Consider the following 20,330-nt stretch of genomic DNA (forward strand, 5'->3'; position numbering starts at 1 on the left):
GTTTCAGGCAAAAAAATTAGGATATACGAACAGAAGTTAGAAAGAACACTTTCACTAATTCAAGACTATGGCAGTACAAACATAATTGTTCAAAATTTGTCAACATTACCACATTGACAGTATTTTGAAACTACTTCAGTGACTGCGAAATGTACAAGTTATGCCAAACTTACATCAAACCATGGTTGGATATCACCTATATATTAAGCTGATCTTTCTCTTCATTTTATTCATAACTGCAAAACTACATTCCACACCCTCTCCTTTCCTTCTCCCCAATGAACGGTATGTTTTTTCCGTATATTGTGGAAGAAACAATACTTTTTACTGCATCTTAATACATGTGACAATAATAAACAAAATCAATCACTTGGAGCACTGTGTGCACAAATAAAATATTTATATATAGAGGCACTGAAGAGGGTGCAAAAAGTAGATTGTAAAGGATAAAGGCAAAATTGTGACTCAATAGCGATCAAAAAAGAATGAATAAGCTAGGCTTTTCTTTTGAAAAGCAAAGGCTGAGCAGTGATCTAACGGACATTTTTATGGTAGATTCAGAGAGAATGCTTCCACTTGTGGGGAAAATCAAACTAAAGGCTATCAATATAAGATAGCCACTAAGGAACTAAATAAATAATTCAGAAGAAGCAACTTACCCAGAGAATGAGGCAAAGAGTATTGGTGCTTTATAGTGGAAGCTAGATATACATCTGATGCAGAAGTGTGTTGATAGGGAAGGAGGGTCAAGAGATGCATAAAGGCTGGCGTGGACTCATTAGTCCAATTGCTCTTTGTCTGTGCTGTATTTACAGTGTAATTCTGCTAACTGATTTGGAACATACCAATAATCTAAAAGGTGCCTCGTAAATGCAAGTTAGTTCTTTTTCTTAATTTAAAGGTAGCTGGATATACCTAGAAAGAATAAGGAAGTAAAATAAGGAAGGTAATTTCAAATCTGTGTTCCTGTCAGAAGACCAGTTTAAACAAGGAACATAGAGATCTCCAGGTGATGAAGCAATGGACATAATGTAGAATGTCACCAAGGCTGAAGGAGTGTGAGGAAAGACGTCTTTCATGAGCCAGGTCTTTCAAGGCTCATGTTTCACAACTTGTTAGAAAAGTCATGAACTTAGCCTGCGTAAGAAGACCTTTTACAATAAGCTCAAATGGCCGCCTTCAAGCCCCCGTGCGAGTTCTGCAACCCACCCACCCCCCCCCCCACCTCCTCAGAGCCCTCTGGAGAGGATGTTTCCACCAGCACAAGAAACTATAACCTGAGGGCAGCATGGTGGCACAGTGGTTAGCACTGCTGCCCCACAGTGCCAGGGTCCCAGGTTCAATTCCAGCTATGGGTCACCGTCTGTGTGGAGTTTGCACATTCTCCCTGCGTGGGTTTCCTCTGGGTGCTCCAGTTTCCTCCTACACTCCAATGATGTGCGGGGTAGGTTGATTGGCCACGCTAAGTTGACCCTAGAGTCGGTGGATTAGCAGAATAAATGTGTGGGGTTATCGGAATAGGGCTTGGGTGAGATTGTGTTTCGTACGGACTTGATGGGCTGAAGGGACTCCTTCTGTACTGTAGGAATTCTATGAGGGCACAACCTCAGGTTAAAGGGATGATCCTTTAAAACAGAGATGAGGAGGAATTTCTTCAGCCAGAGAGTGGTGAATCCGTGGAATTCTTTGCCCAGACGGCTGTGGAGGCCAGGTCATTGAGTCTCTTTAGGACAGAGATAGATACGTTCTTGGTTAATAAGGGAATCAGGGGTTATGGGGAAAAGGCAGGAGAATAGGGACGAGAAAAATATCAGCCGTGATTGAATGGCAGAGCAGACTCGATGGGCTGAGTGGCCTAATCTACTCATTTGTGTTATGGATTTATGGTCTATCTGAACTGCTTTGAAGCTTCATTCTCTGGCTCTAATTAGAAGATCACAGTGAGAAGTTTAGGAGGGATTTGAGAAAAAACTGTTTTACCCAGAGAATGGTGACAGTCTGGAATGCACTGCCTGGGAGGACAGTGGAAGCAGGATGCCTCACATCCTTTAAATAGTACCTGGATGTGTACTTGGCACACCATAGCATTCAGTGAGATCAGATAGGCAGGTCAGGGCCTTTCATGTGTCAGTCTAGACTTGATGGGCCGAAGGGCCTCTTCTGCACTGTAGTATTCTGTGATTCTGTGACAATCATCTCACAATTTCTAAAATCCCTTTCTTTCTCACCGGTAGGCTGAATTGTATGAGAAATCATGGGCAAGTGACCCAAATAAAATCATTCCCGCCATCCAGGCAGCTTTACGGAACAACCAGCCTGTTGCCAGAAAGATAAAAATGTCTACGGGGGATGCAATTGCTTCCATCAAATCACCACTTTCAGACATCCAGAAGTATGTAAAACTATAATCCATGTTTCACTCGGGTAAAAGATGATTGGGATATGGTGACAGAGTTCTCTTTCTGTTGCAGGCTTATCCTGTCCTTTGTACTACCAAAGGCAAGAAAAGCTGTCGCCACCAGAGAATTCGGAAAATCCACGGGAATCAAAATGACTGATGTCTTTAAAAGAGCCTATTGGAAACTGGCTAATTTAATGGTACAGGAGGTGGGTATTAACGTTTACCTGTTTATTTCTTCATGGGATGTGGGCATCACTGGCGAGGCCAGCATTTCTTCCTATCCCTAATTTCCCTCTTGAGGAAGTGGTGTTGAGCCACCTTCTTGAGCCATTGCATTCCACATGGTGAAGGTATTCTCACAATCTTGCTAGGAAGTTCCAGGATTTTGATCCAATGACAATGAAAAAATGGCAATGGTGATACATTTCCAAGTGGCTTAGAGTCATAAAGGTTAACAGCATGCAAACAGGCCCTTGGGCCCAACTTGTCCATGTTGCCCTTTTTGTTTAACCTCTGAGCTAGTCCCAATTGCCTGTATGTGGCCCATGTCCTTCAATACCCATTTTACTCATGTAACTGTCTAAATGCTTTTGAAAAGACAAAATTGTACCCACCTCTACTACTACCTCTGGCAGCTTGCTTCAGACACTTACCACCCTCTGTGTGAAAAAAATTGCCTCTCTGGGCACTTTTTTATCTCTCCCCTCTCACCTTAAACCTATGTCCTCTAGTTTTAGACTCTCCTACCTTTGAGAAAAAAAATGTTGACTATCTATCTAATCTGTGCCCTTCATTATTTTATAGACCTCTGTAAGATCACTCCTAAGCCTGCTACGCTCCAGGGAAAGAATTCCCTGGAGAATTCCCTCTCCTTATAACTCAAACCATCAAGTCCCAGTAGCATCCTAGAAAATCTTTTCTGCACTCTTTCTAAGTTTAATATTATCCTTTCTAGAATAGGGAACACAATTGGTGGGGAACATATAGATAGTGATGTTCCTATGTGCCTGCTGCCTTTGTCCATCTAGACAGTAGAGACTGCAAGTTTGAGATGCACAGTTGACAATGCCTGACTTGGTTTCTGCAGTTTATCCTGGAGATGGCACATACTGCAACCATAATGAACCACTGATGAAGGGAGTGAATTTTTAAGTGGGTGTCAATCAGGTGGCCTACTTTGTCCTGATGGAGTCCAGCTTCTTAAGTGCTGTTGGATGGGCATTTCATTCTGATACTTAACTACTAGGATTCAATACAATGAATGAGTAATAGTCTTAGTTGGGAAAGCATATTCATAGCTGTTGTACCTCATGGTCATGGGTTAATAGTTGGCAATAAAATAATGTATTGGGTTGGCCATTTTGTGATTTTTAGCCACATTGATAGCCATGAAATATCCAGTATGTTTGATGTTGCTGGGCATTGGGATAACCAAAGCTTTAATGTTGATTCTTGTTCTCAGGAATCAGCCCAGTGAGGTTTCTCAAAATTGCTTCCAATGAAAGTATGTCCTTCCCTAAGTGAGGAGACCAAAACTGTACACCATCTCGAGGGCAACATGACAGCTCAGAGACTATCTCTGTTGCTGTGCGGACACATGGATTTGGGCCTGTGTCTGTGGGAGTTTGCACGTTCTCCCCGTGGTTGCGTGGGTTTCCTCCGGGTGCTCCGGTTTCCTCCCACATCCCCCAAAGATGTGCTTTTAGGCTGATTGATTGGGTACTAAAATTGTCCCTAAATTGGACCTCCCTGATCCTCGCATGTTAGGCGTAGACTAAAATCATGAATAGGTCACTGAGATAGTAGGACGGCGGCGCGGGCTCGTTGGGCCGAAGGGCCTGTTTCCCGTGCTGTGTTGTTCTTTGTTCTTTGTACACGATATTCACCAATACCCTGTACACTTATAGGATACCCAAAGAATAAGAATACCCAAATTGCTTCGTACCTCAGCATTCTGCAGTCTCTTTCCATTTAAATAATATTCTATTTTTCTATTCTTGCTGCCAGACTGCTGAGACTCGTATCTTCCCACATCATACTACATCTTTCAATTTTTCCCACTGTCTATATCGCTTAGCAGACTCTGTGTATCTTCCTCACAATTTTTTCTTCCACCTAACTTTGTATCATCAGCAAATTTGGCTACAATGCATAGATCCCTTCATCCAAGTCATGAATGTAGATTGCAATTAAGTGAGGCCCCAGCAAACCGGTCCATTTGCCAATTTGAAAATGATCCATTATCTACACTCTTTGCTTCTTGTTTGTTAGTGAATCCTCTCTCCATGCTATATCACACTATTACCATGAGCTCTTATCTTGTGGAGCAAATTTTTTTCTTGGCACCTTATCAAATGCCTGTTGGAATCCAAATACACAATACCTATGGCTTCCCCTTTAACCACCCTGTATGTTACTTCCTCAAAAAACTCTTTCATGGAATTTAAAAAACATGATTTCCCTTTCACAAAGCCAGATTGACTTTGTCTGATTGTACTGCGATTTCCTAAATGTACCGCTACTACCTCCTCAATCCAAATACTAATTGACCCACTGTTTCCTGTTTTCTCTCTCCCTCCTTTCTTGAATAGAGGTGTTACAATCGAGGTTTTCCAATCAGTTGGTACCTTCCAGAATGTGGGGCGTTTTGAAAGATTACAGCCAATGTAGCTACGTCTTTGCAGCAAGATTTTTTAAGTCACTAGGCTACAGGTCATTAGTCCGAGGGGCTTGTCAACCTTTCGTCCCACTAATCTTTCTAGTATCATTTCTCTGGTGAATGTGATTGTTTTAATTTCTTCCCTCTTACCAACAATCGCTCCCCTACACCCACTTTTCCACTATTATTGAGATGCTTTTTGTGCCTACTATTGTGAAAACAGAAACAAAATAATTATTCAAAGACACTGCCATTTTTTGTTTCCCATAATTACTTCCCCAGCAGCACCCTCTGGAGGACCAATGCTGACTTTAGCTACTAACGCTTTTCCTTTTTATATACTTGCAGAAGCTTTTACTGTCTGTTTTTATATTTCTTGCTATTTTTCTCTCATACTTTACTATTTTTCTCAATTATAAAATGTTTTCAATTCATTGGGTTACAATTAAACTTTTCAACATTGTATGTATTTTCTTAATTGGACACGGATAGTGTATCCTTCTCACAGGCTTTTCTTTTTCAATGGCATACATTTTTGCTGAGGGTTATGAAATACCTCCTTAAAAATCTGCCACTCATTCTCCACCATCTTTTAACCTATTTTCCCAGTCCACTTTAGCCAACTCTGTCCTCCTATCCTTATGATTGCCTTTATTAAAGTTTCAGACACCAATTTCAGAACCATGGGGCATTTCTCCCACAAGTGTTGAACTGGGGGGAGAACTATTTTAAATCCCGATCATTTTGTCAGTTCAGCTTCTCATCTGAATCTTCCCGCTCTGTGCACTGCAGAAGTCCCAGTCGTGAATCTCATTAAAAACCCAGTGGGGCGGCGGAGCCTATTCATTCCAGAGCTTGACAGGCTGGCATTGCCAGGGTGTCCATGCCCAGCGACACCACCTCCCCCCATCCAATCTTCTGGGGCTCCAATTGCCGCACCCCCCCCTTCATTCCAGTGGGGTGTCCCGCTAGCTCCCCGAATGTGGGGAGCATCTGAACTCTGCCAGAATGAAGTACGCCTGGTGGGGTGGGAGATTCAATCGGGACCTGAAAGTTCCCGATAGTGAACTGATAAACATATTTAAAATACATTTTAAAAAGATTTAAATGACTTACCTGCCTTCCTGTTGGTTTCCATCATGGTCTGACCGGTGACTGTTTGCCAGCTCTGGGAGATGCACATGCATTCCTGGCGCATGCGCAAATCCCGGTTCAAGGCCAGTGCCCATCTCCCACCGCAACCTGCCAGAAAACTTGCGGGTCGCGATGGGAGAATTGCGGCCCATATTGCACACCCTCCAACTGAATGTGAAATCCTATCATGTTATGATCGCTTCCCCGCAAAAGAATCCTTTACCACATTGTTATTAATTAATCATGTATCATTAAAATTTTGGTGGATTTTTTTGGTGGTTACCTCAGTGGGTGAATGAAGTTTTTGAAGAACTTTCCTTATGCTCATTTTTCCAAGCAATTTACTCCTTGGAACATTAGATATCTCTGTACAAAATCACTCTTTGTGCTGCCTTGAGAAAGACAAACAGGAGGCAGAATGGTGGCTCAACAGGACAGGGGAGGCTTGTATTACCTGTCCAATCAGGTATACAAGTAATGGTGGATTTGCCTGGACTTCTCTGAAAAATGCTATGTGTCTAAAGGTATCAGAGGGAATCTTAACCTCAGTTGGAACATTAGTTACCGAATATTTATCTACACTGAATTCAGTGGAAAGTATAATTGGAAGGGTTACTGGTCAGGCACAATATATACTCTGAGGCTGTTGTTCTTGGTCAATAATTGGATGGAGTGACGGTCAAGCAAATCTACACTCTGACCTACTGCCCCAACCAGACTGGGAATCAATTTCAGGAGCAGATTATTTTGAGTCTGACAAAGGTTTTAAATAAAAGTGGAGTTCTGCTGCAGGTGGCCGTGACAAGCTGCAGGGTCAGAATTCTGACCCTCAGTGGAAGAAAGTTATGCCTTTCTTGACAACCTGATTGGCCAGTCCCAGCAACACCAGAACTCAGTAATGGAGACGGCTGGCATTGTCATAGATGCTGGAGGCAAGTGCAGGAAGGGAGGAAAGTTTGAAGGCCAAGCATGGAGGCACAAAGAGAGAAAGTATGATGTTTGGTGGGGGGAGGGGTGCCTCCAATGCACACAAGGGACTCCAAAAATGTGATATCCTCTTCCTTCCCAGCCCTTTCATTAACTTTGCTGAGAAAGCAGCCATTCCACTCTCACCTGCCTTCCAGCCCCCTGCACATTATGTCAATGCAGGCAGTTCGGAGTCCTTAAGTGGCCATTGATTGGCCACATCAGGGCCTTAATAGACATAAGAGTGGGTGAGCCAATGGGTATTTTACCCATCTCATATATAACTGGGATCAAGTTGGACATGGGCAGGATGGACTAGCCAGCTACCATATTTTATTTGCCCCCTCCCCCCACCAAAAACAGGCCTGGTGGGTGACAGAGGGAAGCCATGATGTCCATCCCTACATATTCTCCATTGTTATCCTGTGACTTTAAATAATTGTTCAAACGTGATAAGTAATTTTGGTTTGTAATGGAAATCAGTTGGTTATCAAATAAAGAATTCACTCACCAACTATTAATATTTCAGGGTTTTCTGCCTGATGAGGACTTGCTTTTCTTCCTGACTCACTCAGAAATTGGAAAAGTGCTTCTACACAGATCACCTGCTTTAATCTTGAGGTATGGGGCACACTGCATGTGAACTCTGCTTATAATGGAGACAGGGTGGGGGGCAAGATTTCCAGTCCCAGGGTGCTCATTCCCAAGGATGGCCACCCCGCTGCTAGCCAGTTATGTGCCAGATGGGTAATTAATTCCAACAGGCCTTCCTCAGTGGAGGCCACTTAGGGTTCCTGCTGGTTAAATTCTGCTCCTTACATCTGTTTTCTTCATGGATGCTACCTGATCTGCTGGATACTTCCAGCAAGTTCTCTCTCTGTGGGTGGAATTTTATGGCCTCACTCGTCTGAAACTGTAAAATCCCGTGCTCTCCCCCTCACCTGCTCCGATTCCCATGGTGGGCGAGGCAGCAAAATTCCAGCGAATATATCAGATTTCCAGCATCTATATTTGTATTAGTTGTTCTGATGTAAACAGTCCTCTCTTGGCACCCATCTCTTTACAGTTTTGAAAGGGTCTGAGAGAGCTTTGTTTAAACAAATTACTTCCGACTTATAGTTTTGTCTCCATTAAAAAGAAAGGTAAAGTATTTTTCCTATTCATTATTTTTACATACACCACTAAAAGGATGAAATAGTTTAGTATATTTTTTGAAGTAATTTTTAGTAATCTTAGAGCAGTTTACTCACAGATGTAGGATTGGATATCCTGATTTTATCTTTAGTGATTCATCCAATTTTAAAGAAACAACACCAGGTCATCTACATGGAACTCAGGCTGCAGCTATGGTGCACCCCAATCAATGGCTCACATCATTGAAGACTGACCCCTGGCGATATTCAGTGGAAGGCTCTTAGAACTCCATTTAGCCACTGTAGAAGCTATTGCCTGGCAATTACTGCACACGCTTGAAAAGAAAAACAGGTTACCCCATGCTCAAAAATGTCGAGGAACAATTTTTAATGAAAAAAATATGAAACAGTTATGTTCTAGCATGCTGCCAATTACACTAGTTCATGGAAGATTTTACATTTGTGATCACGCACATGAATTATAGGGAAGGCAGTAGTTGATACCAAAACATTGAATGTATTCAAGAGGCAGCTAGATATAGCACCTGGGGTGAATGGGATCAAAGCTTATGGGGAAGAAGCAGCATTAGGCTATTGAGTTGGACGACCAGCTGTGATCGTGACGAATGGCAGAGCAAGCTTGAAAAGCCAAATGGCCTCCTCCTGCTCCTATAGTCTATATTTCTGTTTCTAACCAATACAATTTCAAAATGTATTTTGACCCCAATTTCGAAATGTCATTTATATTTTATGAAGTGCAAGGGTTTATACCGAGTATCAACTTTCTGGAAGTATAAATCAGATCCCACAATAGTGCAGCTGCTGCCTATTAAATTTTAATGCTTTATACAGAGCTCAGCGTCGAAAAAGGCTGCTGGGAAAGCAAATGCTTCTCACATTTATGGAGGTGAACAGCGGCCAACCTGTTCCTATTGGCCGTCATCATAATGGAACCAATGGGGACCGAGAAACAGGTCTCAAACTGACAGGTAAGAAGATATCATCGAATATGATGAATAGTGTAAATATTTTGCAATGGCGCCTCATAATGCTAAGGATCCAGCTTCAATTTTGGCCTTGTGTTACTGTGTGGAGTTTGCACATTCACCCCGTGTCTGCATGAGTTTCCTCTGGGTGCTCTGGTTTCCTCCCACACTCTACAAATGTGCATTTTAGGTGGATTGGCAATTCTAAACTGCCTCTTAAAGTCCAAAGATGTATAGGTTAGGTGGATTGGTAATGCTAAATTGCCTCTTAGGGGCAAAATTTCTCATTCTGCCCACCACGAGAATCGTAGTGGACAAGGGAAGAACCATGAAAACCTGGTTTCGGGGCAAATGCAGCTGGAAAATCCCACCCTTGGTGTCCAAATGTTAGTTGGATTAGTCATGGTAAATGCACGGGTTTACAGGCAGTGTGGGTGGGCCTGGCTAAGCTACTCTTTCGGAGAATCCATACAGACTTAACGGGCCAAATTGTCTCCTTCTGCACTGCAGAGATCCTATGGATTCTATTATAGAAGTTTCCATTTCAGAAGGAGGAAATTGAAGGACAAAACTGAAATCAGTAAGCACTTGGAACTACATGTGTTAATGGTTAACAACATCATGTATCTGTTCAGTGAAAGTCTTGATTGACAGAGTAAGGAATGCAATAGGCAGAATGCTGTTGAGCTTTCAGAAGAAAATTAAATGATGTTCATAGGAAAATAAGATAAACAAGCACTTAGGCTTTTGAGCCCTTTATCCCATTCTACAAGTTTATGAGCTGATGTCATGAGACACAAGTTTGAGACATTTTAAAGGAGCAACATGGATTCATTGACAGATGAGAAACAGAAGTTTATATGTGCAGTTTGGAAACCCCATTATAGACTGTAAAAAGCTTCAAAGTAATTTTCATCAGATGTTAGGTTCACTGCTGTTTTCAATGTTTACAAATGATTTAAATTTGGACTTAGGGAAAACCATATGAATATTAGCTGCTAAGAGAAGCTCGGAGGCTTGAAAAATGTTGAGGGCTTTCAAAGAGTTCAGGGAGATCGAGACAGGCGATCAGAATCACAGGCAGATTGAATGTTGCATAGTTAAACCTGAGGCAAAGAGAAAAACAATGAATGTGAGTTTACATTTGATGGAAAGACATCAACAAATAATCTATAAAATCAATATAACATCCTCTAACAGTCAGAAAATTATCACCTCTCATGAATAGAAATTTAGAGTTCGAGATCAAGAACAAAGAACAATACAGCACGGGAAACAGGCCCTTCGGCCCAACAACATTATTTAACATTATGAGTGCCTTCCTCTACCTGTAACCTTTGTCTACACCTATTGGGGGAGATTGAGGGAAGACTAATTTAGGGGCAATTTGTTACACCAGTCAGCCTAAGAGCACATTTTTTGGGGTGTGGGAGGAAACCAGAGCACCTGGGGAAAACCCACGCAGTCACGGGGAGAATGTGCAAACTCCCGCAGACACCGGCCCAACTCCATGTATCTGCACGGCGAACAGTGATAGTCATTGAGCTGTCATGTTGCCCTTCAGATGGTCCAGTTAAGAAGTGACAATGAATTCTTACAAGAATTTTTAAAATTCATTTATGGGATGTGTGCATCACTGGCTAGGTCAGCATTTATTGCCCATTCCTAATTGCCCCTGTAAAGGTGATGGTGAGTTGACTTCTTGAACTGCTGCAGTGCATGTGGTGTAGGAGCGCCCACAATGCAGTGAGGGAGGAAATTCCAGGATTTTGAATGAGACCAGGAATTCCTGCCCGGGGTCAGTGGACATTTCTGTTGTCAGCCTTTTGCCTGCTCTGATTCTGTGGCGGGTGAGGAAATAGAATTCTGGCAAGTATATCTGCATGAGTTTCCTCCGGGTGCTCTGGTTTCTTCCCACAATCTGAAAGATGCGCTGCATTGACCGTGCTAAATTCTCCCTTAGTGTAACCAAACAGGTGCCGGAGTGTGGCTTCTGGGGCATTTTCACAGTAACTTCATTGCAGTATTTATGTAAACCTACTTGTGATACTAACAAATAAACTTGAATATATTTCCAAGTCAGGATGGTGAGTGACTTGAAGGGGAATTTTCAGATGGTGGTGTTCCCGTGCATCTGTTGCCTTTGTTCTTCTTGATGCTATTGGTGTGTGGGTTTAGAAAGTGCTGGCTAAAGAACACTACTGAATTCCTGCAGTGCATCTTGAAGGTGATGAACGTTGAAGGGTGGTGGATTTGGTGTCAATTAAGTGGGCTGCTTTGTCCTGGATGGTGTTGGCTGGAGAATCCATCTTGTTTTCTCGAACTATCCAACTTCATAGAAGCCAGTCTTCAGCCAATTCAATTCACCCTATCTGATATCAAGAAATGGCTGAGTGCGGTGTAATAAAACAAAGGCTATGGACCCTAGCAACATCCCAGCTTTAGTTCTGAAGACCGGTGCTCCAGAATGAATACACTTCCAGCCAAACTGTCCAATACAGCTGTAACACTGGATCTACCCAACAAAGCAGGACAAATTCAATTTGTCCCTGTCAGTCTGCAGATTTTTAAAAAATAGTTTTATGGAATGTGTGTGCCTCTGGTTGGGCCAGCATTTATTGCCCATCCATAGTTACCCCTTGGCCATTTCAGAAGGCATTTACGAGTCAACCACATTGTTGATGGTCTAGAGTCACATGTATACCACATGTGAGGAGGACAGATTCCTTCCCTAAAGGACATTGCTGAACCAGATAGGTTTTTACAATAATCAGCAATGGTTTTGTGGACTTTTAATTCTGGATTTTATTGGATTTATGTTTTACCATTTGCTGTAGTGGGATTAGAACTTGGGCCCCCAGAGCATTGCCCTGGGTCTCTGGATCACTAGTCCAGCAGCAATGCCATTGATGTTTAGTTTGGGTTCCGAGACTCAGTTCCAAATCTCATTATAGCCTTGGTTCTAGCATGAAATAGTTGAATACCAGAAATGAGAAGAGGGTGATTTACCTGACATCAATGCAGCTTTTGACCATGTGTGGCATCAAGGAGCCCCAGCTAACTTGAAATCAGTGGGAATAAGGAAAAAAGCCCTCCACTGATTGGACTGATAGCGTAAAGGAAAATAGTTGTGTTTGTTGGAAGCCAGTCATCTCAGCTCCAGGACATTGCTGCAGGAGCTTCTCAGGGCAGTGGCTTTGGCTCAAACCTCTTGTGCTGCTTCACCAATGAACTTCCTTTCACCATAAGGTCAAAAGTGGGGATGTTCACTCAGTAATGGCACAATGGTCAGCATCATTCACAATTCCTCAAATAATGAAGCAACCCATGTTCAGATGTAGAAAGACCTGGAAGACTTTGAATCTTGGTTGATAAGTACAGTAAGAAGTCTCACAACACCAGGTTAAAGTCCAACGTGTTTATTTTACATCACGAGCTTTCGAAGCCCTGCTTCTTCATCAGGCGCTGCTTCTTCATCACTCACCTGATAAAGGAGCAGCAAGTCTGAAAGCTCGTGATTCCAAATAAACCTGTTGGACTTTAACCTGGTGTTGTGAGACTTCTTACTGTGCCCACCTCAGTCCAAAGCCTCATCTCCACATCATGGGTTGATAAATGACAAGTAACATGTGTGCTTCACAAATACCAAACAATGATCACCTTCAACACAAAAGAATCTAACCATCTCAACTTGACATTCAGCAGCATTACCATTACCAAATCTGCCACAATCAGTATCTTGGGGGTTACCATTTATCAGAATCATTGCTGAACCAGCTATATAGAAACTATAGCTTCAAGAGCAGTTCAGAGGTTGGATTTTCTGCAAAGGAATCATCATCTCCTGACTCTCCAAAGCCTTTACACTATCTCCAAGGTACAAGTCAGCGGGTCTGGAAAACTCTCCATTTGCCTGAAAGAGTGCAGCTCCAACAACGCTCCAGAAGCTCACCACTTTGTAGGACAAAGCAGACTACTTGACTGTTACACAATCCACTACCTGAAATATTCAATCCCTCCACCAATGGGCACCGTGACTGCAGTTTGTAAAGACTGACTCTACAAGATGCAATGCACCTCATCACCAAGCCTGTTTGACATCACCTCCAAAACCTAAACACCAACTGCCTTGAACGACAAGGACTCAATGTGTGGGAACTCCACAAGTCCCTCTCCAAGTCGCACACCATTTTGACTTCGAACTGTATCAACAATCCTTTATCGTCACTGGATCAAACCTTACCAAACAGCACTGCGGGTGTATCATTACAATATAGATTGCAGTCACTGATGAAAGCAACTGACTACAACTTTTACAAGAGCAAATTCAGGATGGGCAATAAATGCTAGTTTTGCTGGTGATGTCCACGCACCATGAATGAATAAAACAAAAGAGAAGAAAAAAATGCCAACAGGATCAGGCTATTTTCTTAGCAGTGGCCAAGGGCATAAGCCACATTTCTCCATCTCAGGTAAATGATTGATGGCTTTTCCCTTTACCATTTAAGTTTTGAACTTCCTATTCAGTTCTTTTAAAGCCAGAATTACATTAATCTGAGAAACGCATCAGCTAGAAGGGAAGATCTGCAAATACGTAAGTGTAGAATTATTTGTGTTACAGGTTTGACCGTGAGCCAGGGGATTGTGAAGGGAACAGCGCGAGTTTTGGAAACAATCCAGGAGGCCGACTGCATCCGTCAGGGGGACATTTTAATTGTTTTAAACACAGACGTTGGCTGGAGCCCATACTTCCCCTTGCTAGGAGGACTGGTCACTGAGGTTGGAGGGTTAATCTCACATGGTAAGAAGCATAAACAAAGCTTTATTCACTAGTTAAGACAAAAATAAATCACATTTTATAGATTGAAAAAGTGAAAATGGACGCCAAGCTCTGAATTTTACCTCCCAACTGTAGAGTGGGAAAAATTCCTAATCCGCAAACCCAACTAGGAAGAATGTATCACAGATAGTCCAATTTTCATTCCAGGCTGGGGGGCCTGAGGGAGGAGGAAGGTGTTAACTGGAATCTGATCCACCGACCCCGGTAACAATGTGAAGTTAGCGACAGAGGCTGCTGAGTGTGGAGATGGGCTGTCTGAAAGGTGCTCCAATCCTTTGTCCCAGCTGTCGTTAGGAACAAAAACCAGCCCTCCAACCTTCATTCGCCACACACTCCCCACACCCAATCCATGCCACTCCCCCTTATGCCATGACCCCACCAACCTACAGCCTTTCACAGCTTCAATGCCAACCTATTGCCTATCATTCATCTCCATGGTCCCTAATAGCTCTTATGCCAAGTTAATACTAGCTCATGTCTACACCCACCATCCTTTGTATTTAGACCCTACATGTCAACTCACCTAGTATCCACCATAGGCAGACAACAGGACACATGCTGAGATGAAATAAAGTTCCAAGTGTCAATTGATGACTCACTTTTTTTAAAAAAAGATAATCTCATTCACTATATTTAAATTCCTTTAACTATTTAATCACTTATAAAAACAAGCAAGTATAATCATATCAAAGAATTTGTCATTCTGCCAAATCTCTTCCATTGCTGTGGAACCAGAGAATCCCAGCTGCAAAGTCATAACCAAGTAGCCAAGAGTTACCAGCGTACGTATAGAACCTGGAACCTGATCCCCTCATAACGGATAATGTCTTCAAGAAGAAGCACTTGGACAAATAAGTGGAAGATAGAACTATATTAATTTAGTAATAAATATTAATCCCAAATAGTAAATATTCATAATTATGAAGAAAAGAAATGGGTGAACAGAACTTGGAATTAGCAAGAATATGGGCAACAGAATTCTGGATGATGTCCAAGTACTGTTTTTATCATAACCTTACAGGGGCCATTGGCATTGCTTGCTTCTCCTCTGACCTTCTTCAATTTTATTTCAGTCCATGTCTCATGGTTATTCACCCAGCCTATTTTGATTCTTCCTCTTCTGTTTTTACCCTTGATTTTGTCCTCAATTGTTGCCAGGACCAGACTGTTGGCTCTTTGCTTCCCATGTCTGTACTTGGCAATCATTCTCTCTCTAACTGTACTTAGCAACTCTTTGATTCCCTACTTTTGATCATTTGTCCTTCTGTCCATGCAGCTGATTCTGAGCATCCTCCACTAAAGGCACATTTCAAAAGCTCTCATCCCCTTTCTTCAGAGTCCAGCTTCCACATTCAGAGAGTGCAACACTCCACGCTAGTGATTGCACTTGGCATTTTTCAGTTTCATGCTGATGTTTTTGGACTTCCTGAGGCTACATAAGTCACTGATTACACCTATTGCCACAGCTCATCTAACCTGGATTTCAACTTTAGGTGTAACTTTGGTGTGAAAGTAATTTACAAGTGGCATAACTTTCATGGTCTTAGTTTACTCAGACACTGATGCCAAAATGTCGTTGTCAGCCTATGCCATACACACTCACAGCATCTATTATGTGGAAAATATCAGCCAGTCACAATGGAAATTCTGTAATCGGACCAAGCAATGCTTGTAGTTATTTAATTTCGAATTGCAGATACATAAAGAACTGTTTCCATTGATCACCGTGCTCTATTCTTCACAGGTGCTGTAGTTGCACGAGAATATGGATTACCATGTATTGTGAGCTGTGCACATGCAACAAGCCTGTTCAAATCAGGTAAGTATTGTATAATATTGAATGGTTCTGTTTACTTATCAGCATGACACTGTCCCCACAGATTACTGTGAGCAGTGTGAATGTGGGTGGTTGAAAGAACCAATCTATATACTAGACACAGTGAAGGTGTTCTTGTAGGTGCTCAATGCTGCAGTGAGTTTTAAAGCATTGTTACTGACTGTGGTCCCTATAGTTTGACCGGCATAATTGAGGAAGTAATGTTAAATAGATCTCATTCAAAGGACATCCTGTGGTGCAGTGGTAGTGCCCCTGCTTCTGGGCTGGAAGCTCCAGGTTCAAATCCCACAACAGGACTCGTTAGCCACAGAAGGAATGTTCATGATGTGCTTCAGTGGGCTGAAAATCAGCCTGGGAATCCTTTCAATATTGGGAGGCACTGCTGCTTCACAGCTCCAGGGACCTGTGTTCAATTCCCGGCGTGGGCCGCTGTCTGTGTGAAGTTTGCACATTCGCCACATGTCTGCATGGGTTTCCTCTGGGAGCTCCAGTTTCCTCTCACAGTCCAAAGATGTGTGGGTTAGGTGCATTGGCCATGCTAAATTGCCCCTTAGTGTCCCGGGATGCGTGAGTTAGAGGGCTTAATGGGGTAAATATGTGAGGTTACGAGAATAGGACCTAGATGGGATTGTTGTTGGTGCAGACTGGATGGGCCACTTCTGCACTGTAGAGTTTCTATGATTCATATCACAAACCTGCCTATCCACTTTCCTTTTGAACTACTGCCCCATCTACAACCTTCCTTTCCTGTTCAAATCCATTACTTTTTACTTCCCAAGAAAGATGTCCATCTTTCCTAGAATTACATGCTTGCATTCCTCCAATCAGGTTTCCACCTCTGTCACAGTTCTGAAATAGCTCTTTACAGTGTCATAAGTTGCATCCAATGTAACTGACTCAACAGAAAACTTCTCCTTATTCTTCTCAAGCTGTCGGTGGTCCTTGACATAGTTGGCCACACCATCCTCTTCCACTCCTCCATCATTATCCCGGTTGGCTGGGACTGCACTTGGACATCATCCAAAATGCTATTGCCCATGTCCTTGCTTGTTCTAAGTTCAGTTCACCTATCACCTTTGCTCTATGTTGGCTGCTGTTCAACTAATGGCTCAATTTAAAAATTCTCATCATTGTGTTCTAGTCCCCCTGTTGCCTCACCTCACTTCTTTTCACTGTAATCTCCTCCACCCCAACAGACCATCATGATATCTATGCTCATCTCAATCTTGCATTTTAAAAATCCCTGATTGTTATCACTCCATGGTTGGTGGCTATGCTTTGGACAAGAAAGGAAAGTTGTAGATGAACGTAAGAACATAAGAAAATAGGAGCAGGAGTAAGCCATCTAGCCCTTCGAGCCTGCCCCGCCATTCAATAAGATCATGGCTGATCTGAAGTGGATCAGTTCCACTTTCCTGCTTTCTCTCCATAACCCTTAATTCCCCTGTCTGTCAAAAACCTATCTACCCGTGACTTAAATATATTTAGTAAGGCAGCCTCCACCACTTCAACAGGCAGAGAATTCCAGAGATTCACCACCCTTTGAGTGAAGAAGTTCCTCCTCAACTCCGATCTAAACTGCCCCCCACTTATCTTGAGGCTGTGTCCTCTAGTCCTGCTATCCTTTCTAAGTGGGAAGAATCTCTCTACCTCTACCCTATCCATCCCCTTCATTATCTTATACGTCTCTATAAGATCCCCCCTCATCCTTCTAAACTCCAACGAGTACAAACCCAGTCTATTTAGTCTCTCTTCATAGGCCAACCCCCTCATCTCCGGTATCAGCCGAATGAACCTCCTCTGCACTCCCTCCAAGGCCAATATATCCTTCCGCAAGTGCGGCAACCAAAACTGCACACAGTACTCCAGCTGTGGCCTCACCAGTGCCCTGTACAGTTGCAGCAAGACTTCCCTACTTTTATATTCTATCCCCCTCACTATAAAGGCCAACATTCCATTCGCCTTCTTGATCATCTGCTGCACCTGCAGACTGGGTTTTTGCGACTCATGCACAAGGACCCCGAAGTCCCTCTGCACTGTAGCACGCTGCAGCTTTTTGCCTTTTAAATAACAATCCCTCGTACTATTATTTCTGCCAAAGTGGATAACCTCACACTTGCTAACATTGTACTCCATCTGCCAGGTCCTCGCCCACTCACTCACCCTATCCAGATCTCTCTGCAGACTTTCCACACCCTCCATGCAATTTGCTTTTCCACTCAGCTTCATGTCATCAGCAAATTTTGTCACCCTACGCTCAGCCCCCTCCTCCAGATCATGTCTATAAATGGTAAATAGTTGAGGCCCCAGCACCGATCCCTGCAGCACTCCACTAGTCACCAACCACCAACCAGAATAGCACCCATTGATACCAGATGGGGCAGGAGCTCGCAAGGAAAGTGGATATGCAGGTTAGTGGTATGAATGAGGTGTATTTAACAATACTTCCTCAATCATGCCAGTTGGACTACAGGGACCACTGTTAGTAGCAATGCTTTAAAACTCAGTTGCCTATTCCTAAGTTTTGGAATTTCACCTCTCCCACCAACCTCTGGCCCCATAAACTCTCCATTTCTTGACCTCTCTTTCCTTCTTTGCTTTGACCAAATCTTTGACCATCTGCCCTACTACTACCTTATGTGGGCTCAGGATCATATCCTTCTCTGTATCATCCCTGTGAAACACTTTGGATTGTTTTATAACTACAAGCTGTTGTCTTTGTTGTTAGAATGACAAGGGTATTAGTCATTGGCTCATTGTGGCTCACACAGTTATACACAATGGATCCTTTGCAGGAGTCATAATAACATTTAAATCTACGTCCCCAGCAATTTGTATGTATTTATAATAAACTGTTTGTGAATAGTCACATATTTGAAGGAATAAGGCCACTTATCCTTTCCTTTGATATTGAAAGATATTGAAACGGTTTTATGCCTTGGGCTGCGTCAGAGAATCATCCAATCGCACTAATGACCAATATACTTCCTTTGTGCTGTCAAGGCATTCTGTTTCAAGTATAAAAGAGAAAATAAATACATTTACACACAATAAAAGCAAGATGCTGGAAGTCTGAACTCAAAGCGGAAAATGCTGGCACTTAGGAGGAATAGCACCTGATCTTCTGATTAAACACTTTAAAGACTTTTGGATTCAAGAGTTCAACAACAACCTCAGACCACAAACTTTATCCTTGATTTTGATCCCCACATTGCCAGTTTATATCTTGTTCTCGTGTTTGCTTTCAGCCAACATTGACCTCTTTCTCTGGTGCTAACATATTCTGCTTTTTTTGCTTTCGGGCAGTGCTGACTTGCTTCTCTCCATTAACACATTCTGCTGTTTCGCTTTCAGACAGTGCTAACCTTTATCCTGCTATAAACAGTTTTTGTCTTTATACCATCATTACCCATCCCTTTGTCTTGTGTTCTATGACACCTTTGACATTTAATCTCTCCCATCCTCTAGCCTATCCTGACTTTCTATTTTGAGCCATCTATCCCTCCCTCTTTTACACAGCGTACATTCCATCACATTTCTACTTTGTTCCACTTCTGAAGAAAAGCCATTTGGACTTGTAACATTAACTGTTTCTCTCTTCACAGCAGCTACCAGATATGCTGGGTTTTCCCAGCATTTTCTGTTTTTACCTCCACAGATAATTTGAATTGCATTTTCATAGTAACTTCATTGCAGTGTGATGTAAGCCTACTTGTGACTAATAAACAAAATAAACTTTAAATTTGAATTTCAAAATAAATCTCAATTTGAGACTAACTTGAAAAATGAAGGGTTGAATTCTGACATATAACATTGACTTTTTTGGTGTGTTATGAAAATATTTTTCTCCCTTTCTACAGGTGACATTGTGATTCTTAACGCAGAAAAAGGATTAGTGCAGAAAGTCGAAGAATCTGAAAATGCTTCTTGTGGCTAAAAGGTGTAGCCTCACTTTGGTCAGTTTCCAAAGGGTGCTACCAATTTTCAATTAAATCAGTATTGAGTCATAGAGATTTACAGCATGGAAACAGACCCTTTGGCCCAACTTGCTCATACCATCCTTTTTTTAAACTCCTAAGCTAGTTCCAGTTGCCTGCATTTGGCCCATATCCCTCTATACCCATCTTACCCATGTAACTTGGATAATTACATTGCTATAACTCTGAGGAAGATAGGATTTTTCTTTTTTGCAGTATATAATTGATCTGGAATGACTACATGAAAGGGTGATGAAAGCAAATTCATTAGTAGCTTTCTAAAGAGAATTGGACATATATTTGAAAAGTAAAAAAATGCCAGAGTATTGGGAAAGAACAGCAGAATGAAACTAATTGGATAGATCTTTCAACAATTTGGCAAAGGCTTAATAGCTTC

General features: G+C 42.3%; 1 protein-coding gene across 1 annotated transcript in view; it reads left to right on the plus strand.

Moving 5' to 3' along the window:
- The window catches only part of LOC145341733 (rifampicin phosphotransferase-like), a 100,465-nt gene extending 80,566 nt beyond the window's left edge, over window positions 1-19,899 (plus strand). The window contains exons 29-35 of the mRNA XM_080186594.1: window positions 2,235-2,392; window positions 2,472-2,607; window positions 7,690-7,781; window positions 9,146-9,282; window positions 13,901-14,080; window positions 15,864-15,938; window positions 19,817-19,899. Coding sequence (XP_080042720.1) covers window positions 2,235-2,392; window positions 2,472-2,607; window positions 7,690-7,781; window positions 9,146-9,282; window positions 13,901-14,080; window positions 15,864-15,938; window positions 19,817-19,893 — 855 coding nt within the window. The 3' untranslated portion in view covers window positions 19,894-19,899. The remainder of the gene's footprint in view (window positions 1-2,234; window positions 2,393-2,471; window positions 2,608-7,689; window positions 7,782-9,145; window positions 9,283-13,900; window positions 14,081-15,863; window positions 15,939-19,816) is intronic.
- Window positions 19,900-20,330: the final 431 nt, after the last annotated feature.

Source organism: Carcharhinus amblyrhynchos, chromosome 4, assembly GCF_965287045.1.
Source record: "Carcharhinus amblyrhynchos chromosome 4, sCarAmb.v2.hapA, whole genome shotgun sequence".
Lineage (NCBI taxonomy): Eukaryota > Metazoa > Chordata > Chondrichthyes > Carcharhiniformes > Carcharhinidae > Carcharhinus > Carcharhinus amblyrhynchos.